The 25,064-nt window shown below is 46.2% G+C and overlaps 1 protein-coding gene across 1 annotated transcript; it reads left to right on the forward strand.

Annotated features, from left to right (window-relative positions):
• The first annotated feature begins 530 nt into the window (after positions 1-530).
• On the forward strand, positions 531-2,544 carry LOC138847403 (amyloid beta A4 precursor protein-binding family B member 1-interacting protein-like). Its single transcript, XM_070065946.1, has 3 exons — positions 531-898; positions 1,391-1,461; positions 1,644-2,544. Exons 1-3 carry the CDS (start codon positions 670-672, stop codon positions 1,896-1,898), a joined length of 555 nt encoding a protein of 184 aa, XP_069922047.1. The 5' UTR covers positions 531-669; the 3' UTR covers positions 1,899-2,544.
• Positions 2,545-25,064: the final 22,520 nt, after the last annotated feature.

The following is a 25,064-nucleotide window of genomic DNA, read 5'->3' on the forward strand; positions in this document are numbered from 1 at the left end:
CAAAACTATGCTGCCAGCACCTCAGGCTCTGAGGGGCACATGCATTTCTGCCCTGAGGGCTCTCTCCTCAGTGTTTCCAGGACAAGGGAAGGAGGACCCACACTGGGTGACACCAATGCGGCCATAGCCTACAGGACCTGCTTGCCAAGAGACCGCTCCTAGCACTCACCCACCTGAGGGTCAGGGATCGGGCAATGGGTCCTGCCCAGTGCCCTGAGGGCTCTAGGCCCTGGAAAAGCACTGAGGGGGCCACTGCACTACCAACACCTCACGATGCTCAATACAGACACCCTCTGCCCTCAGTAAGAGCCTGGAGGGACACAAGAGTCCAGAGGGGATCGGCAGCCTTTGCTGGGGCCACTTCCTCCCATGTCATCTGCACAATGTGCCACTCCTGAGGCCATCTTGGCAAACTCCACCCCTAGCCTGGGTCCTGGACACACCCATCTCCAGGCCCTGCTCTCTATGATGCGCACCCCTAGCAGCAGGTTCTGTGACACGTGCCCATTCTGTGACCACTAAGGTTCTGCAGATGTGGCATTTTGGCTTTAGCCCTTCGGAGCGATAGCAGCCAAAAGTGCTTTGGGAAGTCTTCATAGCATAGAGACTCACCAGCTTCTTTTCAAAAACTTTGGGGAGCAAATTTTGCCCCCCTCACCTGCCCCAGCAATGGGGGCTGACCACCGACCTAAGGGGCCCCCAGGCCCAGGTCGGGGTCACACTCCCGCCTCTGGCCCTGGACCAGTTGGTCCACGGGCAAAATACCATAGGTCTTACAGACCAAAAGTCAGACAACCCAGTCTGATGATAAGAAAACTCAGGGCCATCGTGGCACTGCTGACCACTCTCTGCGGGCTTCAGACTCGACAACGCGTGTGCTCCAACAGAGTGAACATCGGTAAGGCCAGGATGCCACCACCCCGTAGGCTAGGTAACCTGATCATCATGGAAATCTGAAAGCCTTGTAGGGGAGGTGTGGTAGAAGTGCGGGGAGCATGTGTGTGTGCAGTGCTGTGGTGCAGTGGGCTCAGCCACTGCCTGCAACACCAGCATCCCAAAGGAGTGCTGGGTTGAGTCCCAGCTGCTGCACTTCCAACCCAGCTGCCTGCTAATGTACCTGGGAAGGCAGTAGAACATGGCTCAAGTACGTGGCCATTTTGGAAGGCACTGGTGAAGTGCCAGGCCCCTGTCTGGCCAGCTACCTTGCCAGTTGTGGTGGCCATTTCAGGGTCAAGTCAGAAGATGGAAGCTCTCTTTTGGTTTTCTCACTCCCCAACTCAACCTTTACACATAATACATTTGTAACAGAAAGCAAAAGCACTTTGGGAGGTGATGCTGAGGTCACCCAGGTGCACAGCAGTTCACATCCTTCCTGCCTTTTCCTTTCTAGGACCTGTACTGAGCACGCCTGATCCTACCAGACGAACCGGCAATGGAAGGCGGAGGAAGCAAACCTGCAAAGTACATCATCCAATTATCCAGGATATGGACACTTTACCCCCTGATACTCCTCCACAGGAGGAAGCCATGGACATCTCTCCCCCTATACTCCCCAATGGGGGGTATCAAGGGACACATCACCCCCATATGTTCCCTGAAAGGAGAGAGCTATAAACAACTCATCCCTCTCTGCTCCCCTACAGGAAGAAGCCATGGACACTACTCCTCCATACACTCCACCTCGGGAGGAGGAGCCCATGGACACCACGCCCCCATATGAGCCACCAGAACTGATGGACACCACACCGCCATATGAGCCACCAGAACTGATGGACACCACACCGCCATATGAGCCACCAGAACTGATGGACACCACACCGCCATATGAGCCACCAGAACTGATGGACACCACACCGCCATATGAGCCACCAGAACTGATGGACACCACGCCCCCATAAGAAACATCTTGGGCGGATCCACACCTCCCCATGTTCCACCACGGGAAGAGCCCAGGGATATCACACTCCCAACATTCCACCATGGGAGGAGCCTATTGACCCACACCCTCCTGTGCTCCCCCATGGGAGGAGTCCCTGGACACCACAACCTCCCAAGCTCCACCAAAGGAGGAACCAATGGATACCACAATGCCATAGGCTCCTCCTCCAGTGTAGTGCCTGGACACCACACCCTCCTACGCTCCACCAAGGGAGGAACCAATGGATACCACAATCCCATAGGCTCCTCCTCCAGAGGAGCCCATGGACACAACACCAACCTATACTCCCCCTCCAGAGGAGGCCATGGACCCTTCACCCCCTAGTTTCCAGCATAGTCCATGGAAAGGTCAACCACGTCTCCTGCCCTCTGTTTTCCTCCTGCTGGTCCCAGGGGCAGTTTTATGCCTGGCCTTCCCATCTTTCCTTGCATCTTCATACCCAGTTTCCCAGCACCTATGGATATAGACCCTCCCACGTGACCCTTCCTCCCTCCCCTCCAGGACATGGCACAACTCTGCTCCCAGGCAGCTCCTTTCATGGCCTCCAGCTGGCTCCTCGCCACACAAGAGTCTTATTTAATATTAAACACCATACTCGTTCTGTTTTTTGTGTCTATGCTCTGTAGATCCAGTGTGAGAAATGCTGGCTTGTGTGAGTGCTGACAGGAGGTCAGATCCTAGGGGAAAATGTTCCTGTGGTGCAAGAAACAGGGGCTGGAGGGTTGGGGGCTAGGGAGTAGAAGGAGCCAAAGGCCATAATGACTCCTCCTGAGCAGAAAAAGCTGTGGCTGATGGGCCGGCACCTGTGCCGGCATAGTGGGTGAAGCTGCGGCCTGCAGTGCTGGCATCCCATATGGGTACTGGTTCAAATCCTGGGAGCTCTACTTCTGATCCACCTCTCTGCTATGGCCTGGGAAAACAGTAGAAGATGGCCCAAGTCCTTGGGCCCCTCTACACACACGGGACACCTGGAAGAAGCCTCTGGCTTCTGGCATTGGATCAGTAGAGCTCCAGCCTTAGGAGCCAACTGGAGAGTGAACCAGTGGATGGAAGAACTCTCTTTCCCTGCCTCTCCTTCTCTCTCTCTGTAACTCAGACTTTTCAATATATGAATAAATCTCTAAACGAAGGAAAAAAAAAGCTATGGCTGAACTTAAGGGATGGGGCCCAGGATCAATGAACCCAGGAAGGGAGGAGACAGGAAGGGTCATCCTGGCTATAGCAGCTACCACTTCTCACCTCCTCTCTGAGCTGCAATTGGCTGGATCTCCCCTCACACACACCAGCAGTCTACACTCTACACATTCACACCTGGTCCCTTAGGGAAATCTACACTCACAGCTCAGCCAGAAAGCACACATCTGGCATCGAAGCTCACAGGCCACGAAGAACAGAGGAAGAAAACTCATCACCCCACAATAACCAAGGACAACCGTAACTCTAGGATGTCACTGATTCCCGGGTGATCTGATTGTCAACATGCGGAGATGTCCTCCTTGTTGCTCTTCCATTCAGATCAGGAAAGGGGAAGCAAAGAGACTATTTGCAGGGGAAACAAGCTAAGTTAGAGTCCCATTTTCCAAAAAAGGATTAATTGATTTATATCTTTTAACCCACAAGTACAAAGCATATCAATAGTCACTCCCAGCCATGCCACAAGACAAAAGCTGAACACCTGAAGTCACCAACTCATCTTGTATCCTACAGAAAAGTGAGGTCACTTGCAAAACACACCTTCAGAAATTGCCTTGACTGTCAGATGCAGAGAATCCCAGCTTAACTGAGCACAGGCCTCTGCTAGGGCTCAAATGTAGGTAGGGAACACAGACTGTAATAGGTCAACTGCTGGGGGCACAATGTGCACATGCTAGAGAGGAGAAAACTCCAGGGAGGGGGCAATCTTTTCTAAAAGAAGAGCTAACAAAGTTTTTAAAAACTTATTTTCATTTTATTTGTTAGGAGAGCTGCAGAAAGAGATGGAAACAGCCATACTCAGATCTTCCTTCCTATGGCCCACTTCCCACATGCCTGGAATGCTGTCGTCTTCCTTCTTGCTCTCTCTCACACAAATCAAACCCCAAACCATGCTGCATAACCTGGACATATCTAGGAAATACCAAGTCCCACATACATGCCAGTGCAGGTGCATCCTATCAATCTGTGGCCTGGACTTCTCAAGACATCAATCTCATCATAATCAAGTCAGGTCTAAGGAGATAGGCATTGCAGTACAATAGATTTGCCATCTGCTTGGGAAGCCCCCATTCCATATTGGATTTCCTGAGATAGAGTCCCACCATTGCTTCTGATCCAGCTTCCTGCACATGTGCACCCTGGGAGGCCCAGGTGATGACCTCAGTGCTTGGGTTCCTGTCATTCATGTGGGAGCACAGGATGGAGTTTCTGGCTTCAGTCAGGCCCAGCCCCACCTTTGTATTTGGGAAGTGAATTAGCAGATAGAAGGTCTTGAGATCTCATTCTCTCTCTCTCTCTCACTGTGTGTGTGTGTGTGTGTGTGTGTGTGTGTCAGTGTGCATGTGAGTGGGTGTGTCTAACTTTCAAAGTAGTAAATGGATTCTATAAGAAAAACATGAAGAGTCTGAGACTAAATTCTGGATGTAGTGTTGGTACAGAAAACAGACATGTGGGTACAGCTAAGGAATTTGAATAAACTGTGGCCTTTAGTGAATAATAAAGTATCAGTGCAGGTTTACTGATGGCAATAAACACACCACACTAAGGAAAGATGTCTATACGAGCTACTTCCAGCAGTTCCTTTATGAAGGGACTTCAAAAGGTCATGGAAAATGCACATTATGAGTAAACTGACACATGGACTTAAATTCTTTCTGCAACAAGGTAAATTCAGCTTTTCTCTCATTTCCTCCCCAAAGAGTCTGAAGTTATCTCTCCTGGTTTCACATTGTGATCTTTTCCTTGCCACTGGGATGCCCATTCACCAAACCACCTTCAGGGCAAATATCTATCAAGACCAAGGCTGGACCTCTCAGGAGCCACTCCCTGAATTCCTTATCACTGCACATGCATCCCACTCACAGGAATTACTACTGTGCTCAGAGGATTCAACCTTCTCTCTCATACTCCCTATTTTCCAGTCCCTGGAATAAAGACCTAAGGACTGAATGCTTTAAGCCTCGGACAACCGCACTGAATGATCCTGGGTACAGACATAGGGACATGTCAAAAACAAAGCACCACCCAGAAAAGCAAGGGCCTGGCTTCACCAGCAAGACACAAGGAGGTCTTAGCTCAGCCCTTAGCACTCGATTCTGTCCATCGTCCTGAACAGTTTTGCACCTCTGCACATTTGTCCAAACTCATCTCTACCAGGGGACAAACACTGCTCCCCAGAGCACACAGGAAACAACCTGACAGCAGACAACAAGGGCCACACCACAAGGAAGCTGTCATCCCTGAGCAGCTCCTTTGTGTTGAGGCTTTGCCAGCAATACCAACTTCAGTTCCTCCTCCCTCCCACCTCACTGACAGGAGGGTGCAGTTACAAGTTCAGCTGACAGCTAAGAGTATGGATTCCAGACCCCCACCATGAGATAGGTACTTGGTGGCTCTGGGCCTCAGTGTCCCACACGTCAACTGGGGCTACTAACAGTCTCTGCAGTACAAACAGCTGCTGCCTGAGCTCTGCTGCTCCCATTGCTATTCCCATCCCATCCCCATTTGAAAGAGGAAGGAAGGAGAGGTCCTAAGATCCTGGCTCATGGCTTCAGATCGGCCCAGCTCTCACCAGTGTGACCATTTGGGAAGGGAACCAATAGATGGAGCATCTCCAGTGGATGGAGTATCTCAGGATCACCCCCCACCCCTTAATATTTCTGTGCCTCTCAGACAAATAAATAAAATCTTTAGACAGAGATCAAGATGCATCTCTTTTGCAGGTTCACCCTGCAAATATCCACAGCAGCCCAGTTGTAGCCAAGCCACAGTCAGCAGACATGAAGGCACTCTGGGTCTCTTACCTGAATCACAGTCAACCAACAGCACCCAGTACCACCTGCTGCCTCCCAGGGTACACATCAGAAGAAAATTAATCAGAAGTGGGACAGGAACTCAACCCCAGGCACTCTGACAAGGGATGTGCATGTCCAAAGCAGCATCGGGTGCTGTGCTGAAAACCTGCCTCTTCCAATATCTGTGAAGGTGACCCATTTTTCTTCAGTAAAGAAGTGGAAGAACTGAGCTGGCACTGTGGCATAGTGAGGAAAGCTGCCACATGTGGTGCTGGCATCCCCTACGGGCACTGGTTCAACATCTGGCTGTTCTATTTCCAATGCAGCTCCCTGCTTTTGCACCTGGGAAGGCAGCAGATGACAGTTCTGGTACTCAGGCCCCTGCACCCACATGGGAGACATCGAAGAAGCTCCTGGCTTCAGAAAGGCACAATTCCAGCCATTGTGGCCATTTCAGGAGTGAACCAGTGGATGGGAGACTGGATTCTCTCTCTCATTCTCTAACTCTGCCTTTCAAATAAATACATAAATAGATCTACCTATCTATCTATCTTTTAAAAAATACAAACTGGAAGACTCCATGGACATGGCCAAATTGCCAAGATCCTTAGTTATTGAGGAAAGTACTAAGTGTTTGTTTTATTACAAAAATGTCTGGAACTTAAACTACCTTCTATTGACAAAGTATATATTTTAGGTGTATCTTTAAATCCCACTGTCCTTGAATTCTAAATTTCCTCATATCACCAGCAGTGGAATTGCTAGGGGACATAACTACTCTATTATTCAGAGGACAATACTATGCACATTTATCCACCTGTCTTTGTGCTACTTAGAACTATTCTTGCTGTGTGCATGGTTGTCAATACAAATGTCTCTCCTTCCTCCAGCTACCTTCTTAGTATGCCATTTCCTACATGGATCTTCTTTTTCTAGCACCGTATTACTGAGCTGATGTATTTCATACAGCAACACACACACACACACACACACACACACACACACGTGCATGTAAAGCTGGTGAAATCCTGATGAGGCTGAAGGATTTTTAGGGTCAATTTCTACAGAATCACCTGTGTGTTTCTGAAAACAAAGGAGCTGCCAAAGAGAGCAGAACGCTCACCAACTCATCTAGCCTATAGAGCTGTCCAAAGCTGATGGAACCTCTGAAGAGAGCAATGAAGACAGAGATCAAAGGCATCTTCACTGGTCGTGGAAGGCACTGGAGAAAGGCAGAATGGGAGAAGCCATGACTCAACCCCATGGGCCAGTGACCCCTGTCCTGCCCCTCCCAGCCCCTTCTCTCCCCCTCCTCCACCTCCTTTGCTCGCCTCAAGATCTTGCACAGGATGTAGCTGCTTAGGTTCTTCACTGTGCCCTCAGCCTCACTGCTGCTCTCATCCACTTTAGCCTCTGCACTTCCAAGTTAGGCTGGGACCATGACATCTCAACATGGGACCCATGTCCTCTGTCATTGTCTGAGGGAGTCCACAGCCCTTTAGCAGCTCCACACACACCTAAATATCTTCTTCGCCTGAGCACTCGGGCCCTTCACTCTGAGAGAGAATTTACAGCATATTCTGACAGTCACAAGCTCCCAAGGGTAGTCAGTTATGTGCTATATCCTTACAATTGCCACAAAAAGGAGAAGTAGATGACTGTATAGTAAACAGCAGCTGAAAGCCCTCTAATTCTCCCCTCCAATAAATCAGTGAGAAACCTGCCAAAAACAGTCACCATTAACATTTTGTAAGTTTTTAATCTTTTGATTCAGTGGGAGAAATGCATAGGAGAGTGAGGGCCCTATCTAAAAAAGACAGAGAAATCTGGATTCATACCGAACACCACTAGCCACCATGTGGAGGAGTATGCAGGCCAGGAAGCATGGAGCAGATGGCCTGAAGACCACATGCCCAAAGGTGCAGGGGCAGCAAGACCATCCAGCACAAAAGGGAAAAGGGCCAAAAAGCCATTAGCATTTCAAGAATCCTGGAAACTAACCCAACATCTGCAGGAACCCAGGCAGTACCGAGCACAGAAAAACAAAGCACAGCTGACTCTCAGGAAGAACAGGGGGTTGGTGGCAGTCTCCCTGTCCCAAGTACAACCTGCTGCTCTGCAGTTCCACAGGAACACAGAAAACGGAAGCCCACGTTCATGGTGAAAACCAGCAGTGGGCAGCCACTGCCGGGAGCACAATCAGTCTGTGGCTTCCCCAAAGCCTTATTCATAGAGAATGAGCACTCTCTGAGGAGTCTGCTGCCTTCGGGAAGAACCCACTTTCTAGGCTGAACTTGGCCTGACCTTGAGCTTGTCCAAGGTGATAAGTACAATGGTCCCCAGCAAAACTCTCAAAACTATCACAGCCACTGCTTAACTTTGTGGATACTCAAAGTAGTTGACAACTCCCTTAGATAAAGGACAAACTAACCCAATAACATTGCCGCAGAGCTAAGTCATGAGTGTCTGTAGGGGACTCAGGAAGCTCTGGCACACTCCTGGGAATCTAGAAATGCACAGGTGCACCCTTCTCTGATGAGAGAGGCTCGAGGTGCTGGACTTCTCACATACACAAGGACTAATGCCAAACCTCTTGCTCCTCCTGGGGTACTAGAATCTACCCATGTGCTGGGAAGAAGGCACCAATGAACAGCCTGGGCAATCAGACTCTGGGACCTTGTCTGGCAAATGTCACTCTTGTTGTCACAACTTGTTCTGAGTCCAGGGGGGCCTCCACAGGAAGCACTGACCCTGGGAGTGCTCAGGATCAGGATCTCCCAACACAAGCAGAATCACCAAGAAAAACTGCAGCCAGCTGACACTACCTCTGAGGAAGTACAGACATGGAACTCACTAGGCCCAGAGCACTCGGCGTTCACACTATACTCAAATTAGTGAAGGAATCTATGTGTTAAGCACTACAAACATCAAGAGAAGTGTTTCACAGGATAGGAAATAACAGGAAGGGAATATATCTTATGAGAGGAGTGACTCAAGTTTCTGGAATTCAAAAGAACAACTGAGAACCCCCTGTAGGGGCCTGCACCAGCTTCCTCCAGTCACCATAGCTCCTTACTGCCATGTGCCTGGCTTTAAAGCAGGAAGGTTGCTCACAGTTCTGGAGGGCAGGGCCTGATGTCAGAGGCCTGCTGCTCCCTGCTCTATCTGAAGGCTCCAGCGTAGGGTCCTCCATGGGCTCTTCCTAGTTTCTGGCACTTGCTGCATCTTGGGTTGTTGCTTTGCAGCTGCAACTTCCCAGCCTCTGCCTGTGCCATCAGAGTCTTCTTCCTTCCACATCCACATTTGCCTGGAATGGAAGGACAACAGCAATGGATCAGGACCCACTCTGACACAGGATGAGCTCATCATCCCTGACTCTACCTGTGAACACCTTATTTCCACAGAAAGCCTCCCACACAGACATTGAATGCTAAGGCTTAAACGTTGCAGGACAAACTCCTCATACAATAGGATTTTGAACAGGCAAAAGAAACACCGAACCTGTGGATCAGACCCTGCAGATGGCCCAGTCCAATGAATAATAAGCAAACAATAGTTTCAGAAACCTGTGGGACACCATCAAGCATAACACATATTCATAAAGAGTCCAGAGAGACAGGGATATGAGACAGGGACAGCAAGAATATATGAATTGTGTCCCCAAATTGCCTAAACATTTTGAACAAGAATAATCAAAATATGCATGGGTGTTTGGCCAAGTCATAAAGCAAACAGGACATCAATATCCAACAAAGAAATGGTTCAATTTGATTCCCTAGCTCTGTCTCCTCTTTCCAGCTTCCTGCTCCTATGAATATTGGGAGGCAGCAGTGAGGGTCCAAGTCGTTGGGCTCATTCCACACATGGGGAAAACTTGGATTGGGAACCCAGTTCCCAGCTGTGATCTTACAGTTGTAGAAAGTACTTCAGAGGAGTCAATCAGCAGCTGGAATATCTCTCATGCCTCTATCGCTGACACATCATAGGATGCAAAAATATACATGGAGTTCAATGAACTGCACTAGTAGAAATTCACATCCTAGTAAGTTGGAAGGCAAAGACAAAGATATGCAAGGGCCTCCAGAATGAATTGTCATGCACAAAGTATCTCTGAGAAGATGAACACTGGTATGGCTGTAATCCGTTTTTAAAAAGTATAGCTAGTAATGTTGTGGAATTTAAACATCACACTTTATTCTGCAAATCCCTCACAAGTTTTTTTTTAATTTGTTTTATTTATTTGACAGGTAGAGTTACAGAAAGTAAGAGAGAGACAGAGAGAAAGGTCTTCCTTTCATTGGTTCACTCCCCAAATACTGCTACAGCTGGAACTGTGCCTATCCAAAGCCAGGAGCCAGGTGCTTCTTCCTGGTCTCCCACATGGGTGCAGGGGCCCAAGCACTTGAGCCATCCTCCACTGCCTTCCTGGGCCACAGCAGAGAGCTGGACTGGAAGAGGAGCAGCCAGGAATAGAACCGGCGCCCATATGGCATGCCGGCACTGCAGGTGGAAGATTAACCAAGTGAGCCACAGTGCCGGCCCCTCCCTTAAAAGTTTGACTTCCTCAGAAAAGTTCAGAGTGTCAGTATACATAGTAGCCAAATGTGTAAGTGACCCATTTACCCAGCATGTGATAAATGAAAAGTATTAATATGCTTCGTTCACACAGTAGATATTACTCAGCCATAAAAGGATCAGGTGTGGATATATGCTACAATATGGATGAACCTTGGATATATTTTGCTTATTGAAAGAAAACAGACATAAAAGTGACCCTCTATCTCCATGATATGGCCAGAAGTGAAAATAAATCCACAGAGACAGGAGGTAGATAAGGGTTACCAAGGCAAGGCAGGTGGAGAGAATGAGGTTCTCTGACAAGGAGTATGGTGTTTCCCTTTGAGATGATGAGAAAAGTACGGAAATTACAAGACAGGAAAACCTGAATATACCAAGACTCAGTGAACAGTATGCTTTGTTTATTTTTAAAGATTTATATACTTGAAAGGCAGAGTGATGGGGAGTGGGGGATGATAGGGAGATCTATCCACTGGTTCAGTCCCCTCAGATGACTGTAATAGCCAGGACTGGGCCAGCCTGAAACCACAAGCCAGGAGCTTCCTCCAGATCTTTCACATGGCTGGCAGGAGACCAAGCACTTGGGCCATCTCCCACTGTTTCCCCAGAAGCATTGGCATAGAGCTGGATCAGAAGTGGAGCAGCCAAGGGGCTTCCATAGCCTAGACAGCTCATAGCAAGAGTCTCGGCTGATTGCTGATATATACAGAACTTTCAATCCTACAGCTAAAGATTTTACATTCTTCTCAGCAGTACATGGAACCTTCTCTAGGATTGACCACATACTAGGCCATAAAGCAAGTCTCAGCAAATTCAAAAGAATTAGAATCATACCATGCAGCTTCTCAGACCATAAAGGAATGAAGTTGGAAATTAGCAACTCAGGAATCCCTAGAGCATACGCAAACACATGGAGATTGAACAACATGCTCCTGAATGAACAATGGGTCATAGAAGAAATTAAAAGAGAAATCAAAAATTTTCTGTAAGTAAATGAGGATAACAGCACAACATACCAAAACTTATGGGACGCAGCAAAAGCAGTGTTAAGAGGAAAGTTTATATCAATAGGTGCCTACATCAAGAAATTGGAAAGGCACCAAATAGATGAGCTTTCAATTCACCTCAAGGATCTAGAAAACCTACAGCAAACCAGACCCAAATCTAGTAGGAGAAGAGAAATAATTAAAATCAGAGAAGAAATCAACAGGATTGAATCAAGAAAAACATTCCAAAAAATCAGCCAAACGAGGAGCTGGTTTTTTGAAAAAATAAACAAAATTGACACCCCATTGGCCCAACTAACTAAACAAAGAAGAGAAAAGACCCAAATCAATAAAATCAGAGATGAAAAAGGAAATGTAACAACAGACACCATGGAAATAAAAAGAATCATCAGAAATTACTACTAGGACTTGTATGCCAGCAAACAGGGAAACCTATCAGAAATGGATAGATTCCTGGACACATGCAACCTACCTAAATTGAACCAGGAAGACATCGAAAACCTAAACAGACCCATAACTGAGAAAGAAATTGAAACAGTAATAAAGGCCCTCCCAACAAAGAAAAGCCCAGGACCCGATGGATTCACTGCTGAATTCTACCAGACATTTAAAGAAGAACTAACTCCAATTCTTCTCAAACTATTCAGAACAATCGAAGAAGAGGGAATCCTCCCAAATTCTTTCTATGAAGCCAGCATCAGCATCACCTTAATTCCTAAGCCAGAGAAAGATGCAGCACTGAAAGAGAATTACAGACCAATATCCCTGATGAACATAGATGCAAAAATCCTCAATAAAATTCTGGCCAATAGAATGCAACAACACATCAGAAAGATCATCCACCCAGACCAAGTGGGATTTATCCCTGGTATGCAGGGATGGTTTAATGTGCGCAAGACAATCAATGTGATACACCACATTAACAGACTGCAGAAGAAAAACCATATGATTATCTCAATAGATGCAGAGAAAGCATTCGATAAACTACAACACCCGTTCATGATGAAAACCCTAAGCAAACTGGGTTTGGAAGGAACATTCCTCAATACAATCAAAGCAATCTATGAAAAACCCACAGCCAACATCCTATTGAATGGGGAAAAGTTGGAAGCATTTCCACTGAGATCTGGTACCAGACAGGGATGCCCACTCTCACCACTGCTATTCAATATAGTTCTGGAGGTTCTAGCCAGAGCTATTAGGCAAGAAAAAGAAATTAAAGGGATACAAATTGGGAAGGAAGAACTCAAACTATCCCTCTTTGCAGATGACATGATTCTTTATTTAGGGGACCCAAAGAACTCTACTAAGAGACTATTGGAACTCATACAAGAGTTTGTCAAAGTAGCAGGGTATAAAATCAATGTGCAAAGATCCACAACCTTTGTATACACAGGCAATGCCATGGCTGAGAAAGAACTTCTAAAATCAATCCCATTCACAATAGCCACAAAAAAATCCAACACCTTGGACTTAACCAAGGATATTAAAGATCTCTACTATGAGAATTACAAAATCTTAAAGAAAGAAATAGAAGAGGATACCAAGAAATGGAAAAATCTTCCATGCCCATGTATTAGAAGAATCAACATCAGCAAAAGGTCCATTCTCCAAAAGAAATTTATAGATTCAATGTGATACCAATCAAAATGCCAAAGGCATTCTTCTCAGATCTAGAAAAAATGATGCTTAAATTCATATGGAGACACAGGAAACCTTGAATAGCTAAAGCAATCGTGTACAACAGAAACAGAGCTGGAAGTATCACAATACCAGATTTCAGGACATACTACAGGGCAGTGGTAATCAAAAAGCATGGTACTGGTACAGAAACAGATGGATAGACCAATGGAACAGAATTGAAACACCAGAAATCAACCCAAACATCTACAGCCAACTTATATTTGATCAGGGATCCAAAACCAATCCCTGGAATAAGGACAGTCTATTCAATAAGTGGTGCTGGGAAAACTGGATTTCCATGTGCAGAAGCATGAAGCCAGACCCCTACCTTTCACCTTACACAAAAATCTACTCAACATGGATTAAAGACCTAAATCTACGACCCAACACCATCAAGTTATTAGAGAACATTGGTGAAACCCTGCGAGATATAGGCACAGGCAAAGACCCAAGACTCTTGGAAAAAATCCTGGAGGCACAGGCAGTCAAAGCCAAAATTAACATGTGGGATAGCATCAAATTGAGAAGTTTCTGTACTGCAAAAGAAACAGTCAGGAGAGTGAAGAGGCAACCGACAGAATGGGAAAAAATATTTGCAAACTATGCAACAGATAAAGGGTTAATAACCAGAATCTACAAAGAGATCAAGAAGCTCCACAACAACAAAACAAACAACCCACACAAGAGATGGGCCAAAGACCTCAATAGACATTTTTCAAAGGAGGAAATCCAAATGGCCAACAGGCACATGAAAAAATGTTCAGGATCACTAGCCATCAGGGAAATGCAAATCAAAACAACAATGAGGTTTCACCTCACCCCGGCTAGAATGGCTCACATACAGAAATCTACCAACAACAGATGCTGGAGAGGATGTCCGGAAAAAGGGACACTAACCCACTGTTGGTGGGAGTGCAAACTGGTTAAGCCACTATGGAAGTCAGTCTGCAGATTCCTCAGAAACCTGAAGATAACCTTACCATTCAACCCAGCCATCCCACTCCTTGAAGTTTGCCCAAAGGAAATTAAATTGGCAAACAAAAACGCAGTCTGCACCTCAATGTTTATTGCTGCTCGATTCACAATAGCTAAGACCTGGAATCAACCCAAATGCCTATCAACAGTAGACTGGATAAAGAAATTATGGGACATGTACTCTATAGAATACTATACAGCAGTCAAAAACAATGAAATCCGGATATTTGCAACAAAATGGAGGAATCTGGAACACATCAGGCTGAGTGAAATAAGCAAGACCCAGAGGGACAAATATCATTTGTTCTCCCTGATCGGTGACAACTAACTGAGCACCAAAAAGGAAACCTGTTGAAATGAAATGGGCACTTCGAGAAAGAGTGACATGAGCAGCCCTTGTCCTGACTGTTGATGTACAACTTAATACTTTATCCTTTTTAGTACTTTTTTGGTTCTACTTAATAATATTGATTGAACTCTGTAATCAACACACAATTATTCTTAGGTGTTTAAAGTTAACGGAATCTATAAATTGCTTTTAGAAGAATGGACATTTTGATGATGTTGATTCTTCCAATCCATGAGCATGGAAGATTTTTCCATTTTTTGGTATCCTCTTCTATTTCTTTCTTTAAGATTTTGTAATTCTCATCGTAGAGATCTTTAACGTCCTTGGTTAAGTTTATTCCAAGGTATTGGATTGTTTTTGTAGCTATTGTGAATGGGATTGATCTTAGCAGTTCTTTCTCAGCTGTGGCATTGCTTGTGTATACAAAGGATGTTGATTTTTGTGCATTGATTTTATATCCTGCCACTTTGCCAAACTCCTCTATGAGTTCTAATAGTCTCTTAGTAGAGTTCTTTGGATCCTCTAAGTAAAGAATCATATCGTCTGCAAAGGGGGATAGTTTGACTTCTTCCTTCTCAATTTGTATTCCTTTAATTTCTTTTCCTTGTCTGATGGCTCTGGCTAAAACTTCCAGAACTATGTTCAATAGCAGTGGTGAGAGTGGGCATCCCTGTCTGGTGCCAGATCTCAGTGGAAATGCTTCCAACTTTTCCCCATTCAGTAGGATGCGGGCCATGAGTTTTTCATAAATTGATTATATTGAGGAATGTTCCTTCTATACCCAATTTGCTTAGAGATTTCATCATGAAGGGGTGTTGAATTTGATCAAATGCTTTCTCTGCATCTATTGAGATAATCATATGGTTTTTCTTCTGCAGTCTGTTAATGTGGTGAATCACATTGATTGATTTGCGAATGTTGAACCATCCCTGCATACCAGGGTAAATCCCACTTGGTCTGGGTGGATGATCTTTCTGATGTGTTGTTGCATTCTATTGGCCAGAATTTTATTGAGGATTTTTGCGTCTATGTTCATCAGGGATAATGGTCTGTAATTTTCTTTCAGTGCTGCATCTTTCTCTGGCTTAGGGATTAAGGTGATGCTGGCTTCATAGAAAGAATTGGGGAGGATTCCCTCTTCTTCGATTGTTCTGAATAGTTTGAGAAGAATTGGAGTTAGTTCTTCTTTAAATGTCTGGTAGAATTCAGCAGTGAATCCATCGGGTCCTGGGCTTTTCTTTGTTGGGAGGGCCTTTATTACTGTTTCAATTTCTGTTTCAGTTATGGGTCTATTTAGGTTTTCTATGTCTTCATGGTTCAATTTAGGTAGATTGCATGTGTCCAGGAATCTATCCATTTCTGATAGGTTTCCCTGTTTGCTGGCATACAAGTCCTAGTAGTAATTTCTGATGATTCTTTTTATTTCTGTGGTGTCTGTTGTTACATTTCCTTTTTCATCTCTGATTTTATTGATGTGGGTCTTTTCTCTTCTTTTTTTAGTTAGTTGGGCCAATGGGGTGTCAATTTTGTTTATTTTTTCAAAAAACCAGCTCCTCGTTTGGCTGATTTTTTGTAATGTTTTTTTTGGATTCAATCCTGTCGCTCCCCCTCTTCGTGGAGGAACGACACTAGACCCTGCGCTGTTCTTTTGTCTGCTCAGCCCTCCCCGGGTTTGCTGCTGGTTCTTCCCGGGTTGGCTACCAACCCTTCCACCTCCATGGAAGGGCGGTTCCCCCTGCCACTTTCCCCACTTCCGCGGGGGAGCGGCACGCCGCCGGCCGGCTCTCTTGGGGGCTGCTCAGGTGTTCCCTTTAGATGTTCCCCTTAGATGTTCCTGGTGCATGCCGTCTCTCTCCTCCTTTATAGTCCTCTTCCACCAATCCCAACTCTGCTACCCACACGCCGAGTACGCTGCTCTCCTCCAATCAGGAGCAAGATCAGCTCCTGCAGCTCAGTCAATCAAATTGGTGAGAGGCAGCTGTGTAGAAGATGTTTACTCCCTTCTCAGCGCCATATTTTGGGAGAGCAGATGCATAGAATAAGTCTTAATTCGAGTAACTTAGTCTAGTCCGAGTTGCTCCCCACACAATCCTGTTAATTTCTTGTCTGATTTTAATTATTTCTCTTCTCCTACTAGATTTGGGTCTGGTTTGCTGTAGGTTTTCTAGATCCTTGAGATGCGCTGAAAGCTCATTTATTTTGTACCTTTCCAATTTCTTGATATAGGCACCTATTGCTATAAACTTGCCTCTCAATACTGCTTTTGCCATATCCCATAAGTTTTGATATGTAGTGTTGTTATCCTCATTTACTTCCAGAAAGTTTTTGATTTCTCTTTTGATTTCTTGAATGACCCAGTGTTCATTCAGGAGCATGTTGTTCAGTCTCCATGTGTTTGCATACTTTCTAGGGTTTCCTGAGTTGCTAATCACCAGCTTCATTCCACTGTGATCCGAGAAGCTGCATGGTATGATTCTAATTCTTTTAAATTTGCTGAGACTTGCTTTATGGCCTAGTATGTGATCAATCCTAGAGAAGGTTCCATGCACTGCTGAGAAGAATGTAAAGTCTTTAGATGCAGGATTGAAAGTTCTGTAGATATCTGTTAGATCCATTTGGGCAATAGTGTCAATTAAATCTGCTGTTTCCTCGTTGATCTTCTGTCTGGATGATCTGTTTCTGAGAGTGGAATATTGAAGTCCCCCAGTACTATTGTATTGGAATCTAAGTCTCCCTTGAAGTCCCTTACCATATCTTTTAAATAAACCGGTGCCCTGTAATTAGGTGCATATACATTTATAATAGTTACATCTTCCTGTTGAATTGAACCCTTAATCATTATATAGTGCCCCTCTTTGTCTCTCTTAACAGTTTTTGTATTAAAGTTTATTTTGTCTGATATTAATATGGCTACACCTGCTTTTTTTTGGTTTCTGTTGGCATGGAATATCTTTTTCCTACCTTTCACTTTCAGTCTACTTGCATCTTCGTTAGAGAGACGTGTTTCTTGTAGGCAACAAATAGTTGGGTTTTGTTCCTTAAGCCAATCAGCCAATCGGTGTCTTTTAACTGAAGAGTTAAGTCCATTAACGTTTAATGTGACTATTGATACATAGTGACTTTGCCCTGCCATTTTCCCGGAGATATTTCTAGTATATGCTTTGAGCTTCCCATGCTCTTTTACTGGTAGGTGTTCTTCCTTTACCTTCTTTCATATTGATGGCCGTGTTTCTGTGTTTCTGAGTGTAGCACATCTTTAAGCATCTTTTGCAGGGCCGGACGAGTGGCCACAAAGTCTTTTAATTTCTGTTTGCCATGAAAGGTCTTTATTTCACCTTCATTCACAAATGAGAGCTTAGCAGGATATAATATTCTGGGCTGGCAATTTTTCTCTCAGCACCTGTGCTATGTCTCGCCATTCCCTCCTAGCCTGTAGTGTTTCTGATGAGAAGTCTGCTGTGAGTCTGATTGGAGATCCTCTGAGAGTAATCTGACGTTTCTCTCTTGCACATTTTAGGATCTTTTCTTTATGTTTCACTGTGGTGAGTTTAATTACAACGTGTCGTGGTGAGGATCTTTTTGGTCATGTTTACTGGGGGTTCTATGAGCTTCCTGTACTAGAATGTCTCTGTTGTTGCTTGGCATAGTTAATTCTTCTTCCCTCACTGTGAGTTTTTTTTTAATACTATGTCTGTGTTAAGTGGACTGCCTGCTGTGGGAGGAGCCTTGGAGGCTTGAGATTGGTGTGGCCTGAGAGCTCTGCTTGGTTCTTCCAGGTTACAGGTGTGCAAAGGTGACACCCTCAGGTTACGCATGGAAATCTCTTTTTATTTATTTATTTATTTATTTATTTTATTTTTTATTCAGGAGGTAAGTAATACCGCACGGCTGAGCAGAATTGATGGTATTTAGTTTCCGATCTCTGGCTTCTACCCAAAGAGTCTGTGCCAGCTCAGTTTCTCCTGCAGACTCGCACTGGGTTGCCTAGGTTACTGAATTGTAGCCTTAGCTCTCCCCTTTTATTATGTATATCCTGAGTGGGGCCTGCTCTTTGTCTCTTGCTCGCCTTTGCAAGGTTGGCGGAGAGAGAAACTAGTCTGTACCAGTACCCCCCCACCCTTTTTTCTTTTTCCTTCTCTCCTGTAGTCAGTCTGGTGAACCTTCCCGCTTCAAAGCCTGCTTCCCTCTAGATTCTGTCCGCCATTTCCCCGCCAATGTCTCTGGTTACTCAGCTCACCTCCCCTTCCAGCACCAAGGTGTGGACTCGGAGCCCTGGCCACCCTCCTCTCCCCGCTGGTGTCTGTGCCACATCCACTCCCCTTCCCGCACTGGCACGCAGACCCTGCGGCTCCCGCGGCTCGGCTTCCGCATGGTGGGCAACCTTGCTCTCCCAGTAGGTCCTCTGAGTCATAGCTACTAGATCCGGAAGAGTTTCCTCTGCAATTTTTTCCTGATCCTTTTTCTGAGGCTACCATAACTCCACTTTTATTAAACTAAATTTTCCCGGACTATCGGTGCACACCCTCACTATTCCGCCATCTTGGCTCCGCCCCTCAGCATTGGCCATTGCAGCCATCAGGGCAGTGAACCAGCAGATGGAAGTCCTTTCTTTCTGTCTGTTCCTCTCAAATAAATAAATAAAAAGAAAAATCTTTTTTAAAAAGCCCATGGGTATTTCTTTCCATGCCAGCCTCTCCTCTTGGGGCTTACAGCTGTCTCCAAGGGACCATTTTGCCTGCATTCCTGCCTTTCCCTGCACCTCTGGACCAGATTATCTAAGCCCTAGGGATGTGGACCCTCATAGCTGCTGCTGTCCTACCGCCCAGGCAGTGTCTGACGAGGGGCACACAGCCATGGATGCAGGACCCACTTGCCAACCTGCTTCCTGCCTTTTCTGGCCTCCAGACCTGATTCCTTAGTCTCTTCATCTGGAGACCCTCCCGTCTGTCTGATCCTCTCCTCCGCCCTCCAACCTGTGGCACACCTCTTACTCAGGAGAACCCCTCGTCTTGTGGCCTCCTGCTGGCTGAACATTGACATTAGATGGCAGTGTTCAATACAAAAGCCTCCCTGTCTCTTGTGCTCATGTGTCTGCTCTGCAGATCCTGTGTCAGAAAGCACTGGCCTGTGTGACAGCTACCAGGGAAGGTCTAATCCTATTGGAAAGTTTCCATCATGTGGGCCAGGGGGCTGTGGAGCCCAACACACTGGTGTTCACAAGGACTGACCCCTGAGCAGGAAGCCTGTGGCTGAACTGAAGGGATGGGAGCCCAGGATTCTCTCCTGGCTGAAAAGAGTGGCTGCTTGTCCTTAACCAATTACAGGATGGGGGCCTCTCAGCTGCCACGCCCTGCCTGTGGTCCTTGTGGGACAGAACAGAGTCTTTCCTCCTGGCCCCACTCTCTGGCTCACCCACTAGAGATGTCTTGCAGGAAGGTTGCAAAGCCCTCACCTGTCTGCACTGCTGGCTGCTTCCTTGAAAGAATGCTGTGGCTCAAATGTCCTCCCAAAATACCTGTGCTGGAAACTTAGCCCCCAGTGCAATGGCATTGCAAGGAGGGGCCTTTTATAAAAAAAAAGACTTATTTTTCTGAAAGACAGATTACAGATAGAGAGGGCTAGAAACAGAGAGAGAGATTTTCCATCTACTGGTTCATTCACCAAATGATTTCAATGATCATGGTTGGGCCAGGCCAAAGCCTTGAGTTAGGAATTCCAGCTGGGTCTCCCACACATTGGAAATGGGGCAAGCATTTGGGCCAAATTCTGCTGCTTGCCAGGTGTGGGGAGCAAACCGGACTAGACTGAGTTACTGGAATTAAGACTTATTCTATGCATCTGCTCTCCCACAATATGGCGCTGGGAGAGAAGTAAACAGCTTCTGCACAGCTGCCTCCAGTTCAATCAATAAACTGTAGGACTTGCTCCTGATTGGGGAGCAGCGTACTCGGCGTGTGGGCAGCCGAGTTGGGATTGGTGGAGGAGGACTATAAAGGAGGAGAGAGACGGCATGCACCAGGAACATCTAAGGGGAACATCTATCTGAAGGAACACCTGTGCAGCCCCCGAGAGAGCCGGCCGGCGGAGTGCCGCTCCCCTGCGGAAGTGGGGAATGTGGCAGGGGGAACCGCCCTTCCACGGAGGTGGAAGGGACGGTAGCCAACCCGGGAAGAACCAGCAGCAAACCCGGGGAGGGCCGAGCAGACGAAAGAACAGCGCAGGGTCCTGTGTCGTTCCTCCACGAAGACGGGGAGCGACAGCCAGGTGCAATAAACGTCAGTCTTGCCTAGTACCACCAAAGCCTCACTGTACTCAATCATTTGAGCATGCTTTACTCCACAGTGCCCCCTGCCAGACAGCAGGGACCTAGTAGGTTCAGCCTGTAACATGTCCTTGGCTGGCGGGCTCCCTGTCTTCCCCCACCACTGGGGCAACTCCAGTGTTCTCATTATGCATTTAAAAGATTTTTAAAGTTATTTATTTTGTGGTGACAGCATCATGGCACTATGGTTTAGGCTGTCAACAATGACGCTGGCATTTCATGCTGGAGTAATGATTTGAGTCCTGGCTCCTCCACTGCATATCTGCCTTCTTCCTAATGTGCCTGCTAAGGCCAAAGGCACCCCAAGTACTTGGGTCCCTGTTCCGCATGTGGGAAATCATGATGGAGTTCCACACATGGCTGCTGTGGCATTCTAGGAAGTGAACCAGTGGATGGAAGATCTCTCTGTGTCTCCCTCTCTGTCACTCTGCCTTTCAATAATGAACACATCTTCTAAGTCTTTAAATTTTTGGAGAGGCTGAGACACAGATGGTACTCCCATTTTTTGGTTCATTCCCAAAATTCTTGCAACCAACTGGGATGAACAAGGTAGGGACTGAATCTGGGAGCTGGAAATGCAACGAAGGATTCCCATGTGGCTGTGGCTAGCAGGAATTGACTTACTTGAGCCATCACTGGTGCCTTCTAGAGTCTGCATTAGCAGGAAGCTGGAATCAGGAGCTAAAGACAGGAAGAACTGAACCTAGGTCCAATGATGTGGGTTTTTTTGTAAATATTTATTGTATTTATTTGAAAGACAGAGACACAGAGAGAGATAGAGACAGAGAGAGAGGTCTTCCATCCACTGGTTCACTCCCCAGATGGCTGCAATGACCGGAACTGTGCCGATCCAAAGCCAGGGGCCAGGAGCTTCTTCTGGGTCTCCTATGTGTGTGCAGGGGCCCAAGAACTTGGGACATCTTCTACTGCTATCCCAGGCCATAGCAGAGAACTGGATCAAAAGAGGAGCAGCCTGGACTAGAATCGGTACCCATATGGGATGCCGGCGCATCAGGCCAGGGCTTTAACCTGCTGCGCCACAGCACCAGCTCTGATGTGTGGGTCTCTTAATGAGCATCTTAATCACTAGGCTAAATGTGCTTCTAGTGATTCTTACTATTTTTTGATCATCAGCTTTGCCAATAACAAAGTGCACTGGAAACACAGCAAATTTGTTGCCACACAAATTAACAAGATGATTTTATTGTATAATATTCTATCAATGCAGGCAGAAACTAAAAATCATAGGTTTCATTTTTTTAAATAAGTTGGTCCATGTGGCTCTGGCTGAACAATATGAGAGAAATAGAAGTTCATGTGGAGGCCAGCCCTGTGGCTTAGTGTATAAGGCTGTTGCCTGCAATGCTGGCATCCATATGGTGGTCAGTTCATTGCTCAGCTGCTCTACTTCCAATCCAGCTCCCTGCTGATGACCTGCAAAAATTAGAGGAACAGGACCCAAATGTTTGGCCCTGCCACCCACATGGGAGAACTGAATGATGCTCCTGGTGCCTGGCTTCAGCCTGCCCATCACAGCCATCTCTGGAATGAACCAGCTAATGGAAGAACTCTCTGTCTCTCTCCCTCTCTCTCCCCCACCCTGCAACTCTTTCAAATAAATCAATAAACTTAATACAAAAAAAAGAAGAAGTTAGTGTGGGTCGTAGGAGAGTGCAAGGGATGGTCAGGTAGTTAGGTGCCTGACACCCATGTGGGAGATCTGGATTAAGCTCCATGCTACTAACTGGACACAGCTGTCATTCCTGAGCAGCTCCTTTGTGTCGAGGCTTTGCCAGCAATACCAACTTCAGTTCCTCCTCCCTCCCACCTCACTGACAGGAGGGTGCAGTTACAAGTTCAGCTGACAGCTAAGAGTTTGGATTCCAGACCCCCACCATGAGATAGGTACTTGGTGGCTCTGGGCCTCAGTGTCCCACACGTCAACTGGGGCTACTAACAGTCTCTGCAATACAAACAGCTGCTGCCTGAGCTCTGCTGCTCCCATTGCTATTCCCATCCCATCCCCATTTGAAAGAGGAAGGAAGGAGAGGTCCTAACATCCTGGCTCACGGCTTCAGATCGGCCCAGCTCTCACCAGTGTGACCACTTGGGAAGGGAATCAATAGATGGAGCATGTACAGTAGATGGAGTATCTCAGGATCACTCCCCACCACCACCACCCCTTAATATTACTGTGCCTCTCAGATAAATAAATGCAATCTTTAAAAATGAAAGCATACATAATTCAATGGGAAAAACATCAATGTCTCAAAAGAAATGCAGGTTGAACAGAAGCACACAGGTTACCAAAAGGAAATACAAATGGCCTCATGTGCCTAACAAGACAGCCCCTCACTCCCAACAGGGGAATCCACATAAATCCCACAGAGAAAAGGGTGCCCACATGTGGGAAAGAAATGCTGAACTCTACACCTGTGGTCAGACCAAGGGTAGATGGGCCTTGAGCAGATTGCTGGGGAGCATGCAACCAGGTGCAGCCCTGGGATGACCCAGCAGCTTCACAGCCACCTTTCCTCATAAAGCAATCACCATTCCAGCCCTTGGTTCCATCTGCAGGTGTGCAGAATGGAGCACACACACTCAACTGAGGAGCGGCAGGGTCACTTCTTAAACCCACTGAAGTCGACAGCTGAAAACCTGCTAAGGTGTCTCTCTCTCTCTCTCTCTCTCTCTCACACACACACACACACACACACACACACACACACACATAGGAGGATTATTCAGCCATAAAAAGAATGAAATTCTACCATTTGCAGGAAAAATGGCTGGAACTGGAGGACATGCTATTGAGTGAAATAATCCAAACACAGAAAGACAAATGGTGCATGTCCTCTCTTATAGGGTGGCAGCCAATATTTAAAGAGAAAAATGCCTGAATATATAGTTTTACTGGAAATAGAGTGTTTTGTCTCATTTTGTGTTAAATATTTATCCAAGAAAATTGATAGGAATTATATTCTACTAGAGTTTTAATGATTTGGGGACTACTTTAAAATTTACTTTATGTGAGTCAACATGAACATCTTTTCTGTTGGTTATTCTGTGTAGCCCGTGCCTCCTTTCCTACTGGACTATGGTCTTCTCACTTTTTATTTCTGGAACTCTTTATTTAGGGGCACCAATAAGCCTTTGGCTATAATGTAAATTATATGTTATCTCAAAAAATAAATACAAGTTTTTTTAAAAGAACTAGCACACTCTTTGTAGACCAAATCCAAACACTTCAAGATGTGTTGTTGAGAAAAAAATCTGGTAGAAAATCCTCAGCTCAGAGATTGATTTCAACCCCACAACTTCTGAGGAGATTCCAGGGGCCGGGACCATGGTAGAGTAGTTTTTTTTTTTTAATTTTACAGAGTTAGACAATGAGAGAGAGAGAGAGAAAAAGAGAGAGAGAGAGGTCTTCCTTCCACTGGTCCACCCCCCAAATGGCTGCCACGGCCAGAGCTGCACTGATCTGAAGTCAGGAGCCAGGTGCTTCCCCCTGGTCTCCTATGCATATGCAGGGGCCCAAGCACTTGGGCCATCCTCCACTGCCTTCCTGGGCCACAGCAGAGAGCTGGACTGGAAGAGGAGCAAGCGGGACTAGAACCCAGCACCCATATGGGATGCCGGCACCGCAAGCAGAGGTTAACCATGTGAACCATGGCACCAGCCCCAGCACAGGTTAATCTGCCTGTGGCACCGGCATCCCATCTGGGCACTGGTTCTAGTCCTGGCTGCTCCTCTTCCAATCTGGCTCTCTGCTGTGACCTGGGTAATCAGTTGATGATGTTCAAATCCTTGGGTTCCTGAACCCCTGTGGGACACCTGGAAGAAGCTCCTGGCTCCTGGCTTTGGATTGCTGCAGCTCCAGCCAATGCAGCCTTCTGGGGAGTGAACCAATGGAAGGAAGACCTTTCTCTCTGTCTCTCCCTCTCACTGTCTGTAATTCTATCTCTCAAATAAATAAAAAGTTAAAAAAAATAAGGATGCTGAGTAGCAACCCAACCTTCCACCAACCAGGTGCATTTCCATCCCGGGTCACAACAAAAACAATGTGCTGGAGCATGGGTAGGAGGGAGGGTGCTGGAAGTGCCACTATGTTCCTATAATGGTATAAAGGAAATAGATGAAACATGTATAACATAAACAAAATATGTACCAAAGAAAAAAATCCAAGCATTCATAGCAAAAGTCGAGGAAAAGAGAAAATCAC

The sequence above is a fragment of the Oryctolagus cuniculus genome, chromosome 21 (genome assembly GCF_964237555.1).
Source record: "Oryctolagus cuniculus chromosome 21, mOryCun1.1, whole genome shotgun sequence".
NCBI classification, from domain to species: Eukaryota; Metazoa; Chordata; class Mammalia; order Lagomorpha; family Leporidae; genus Oryctolagus; species Oryctolagus cuniculus.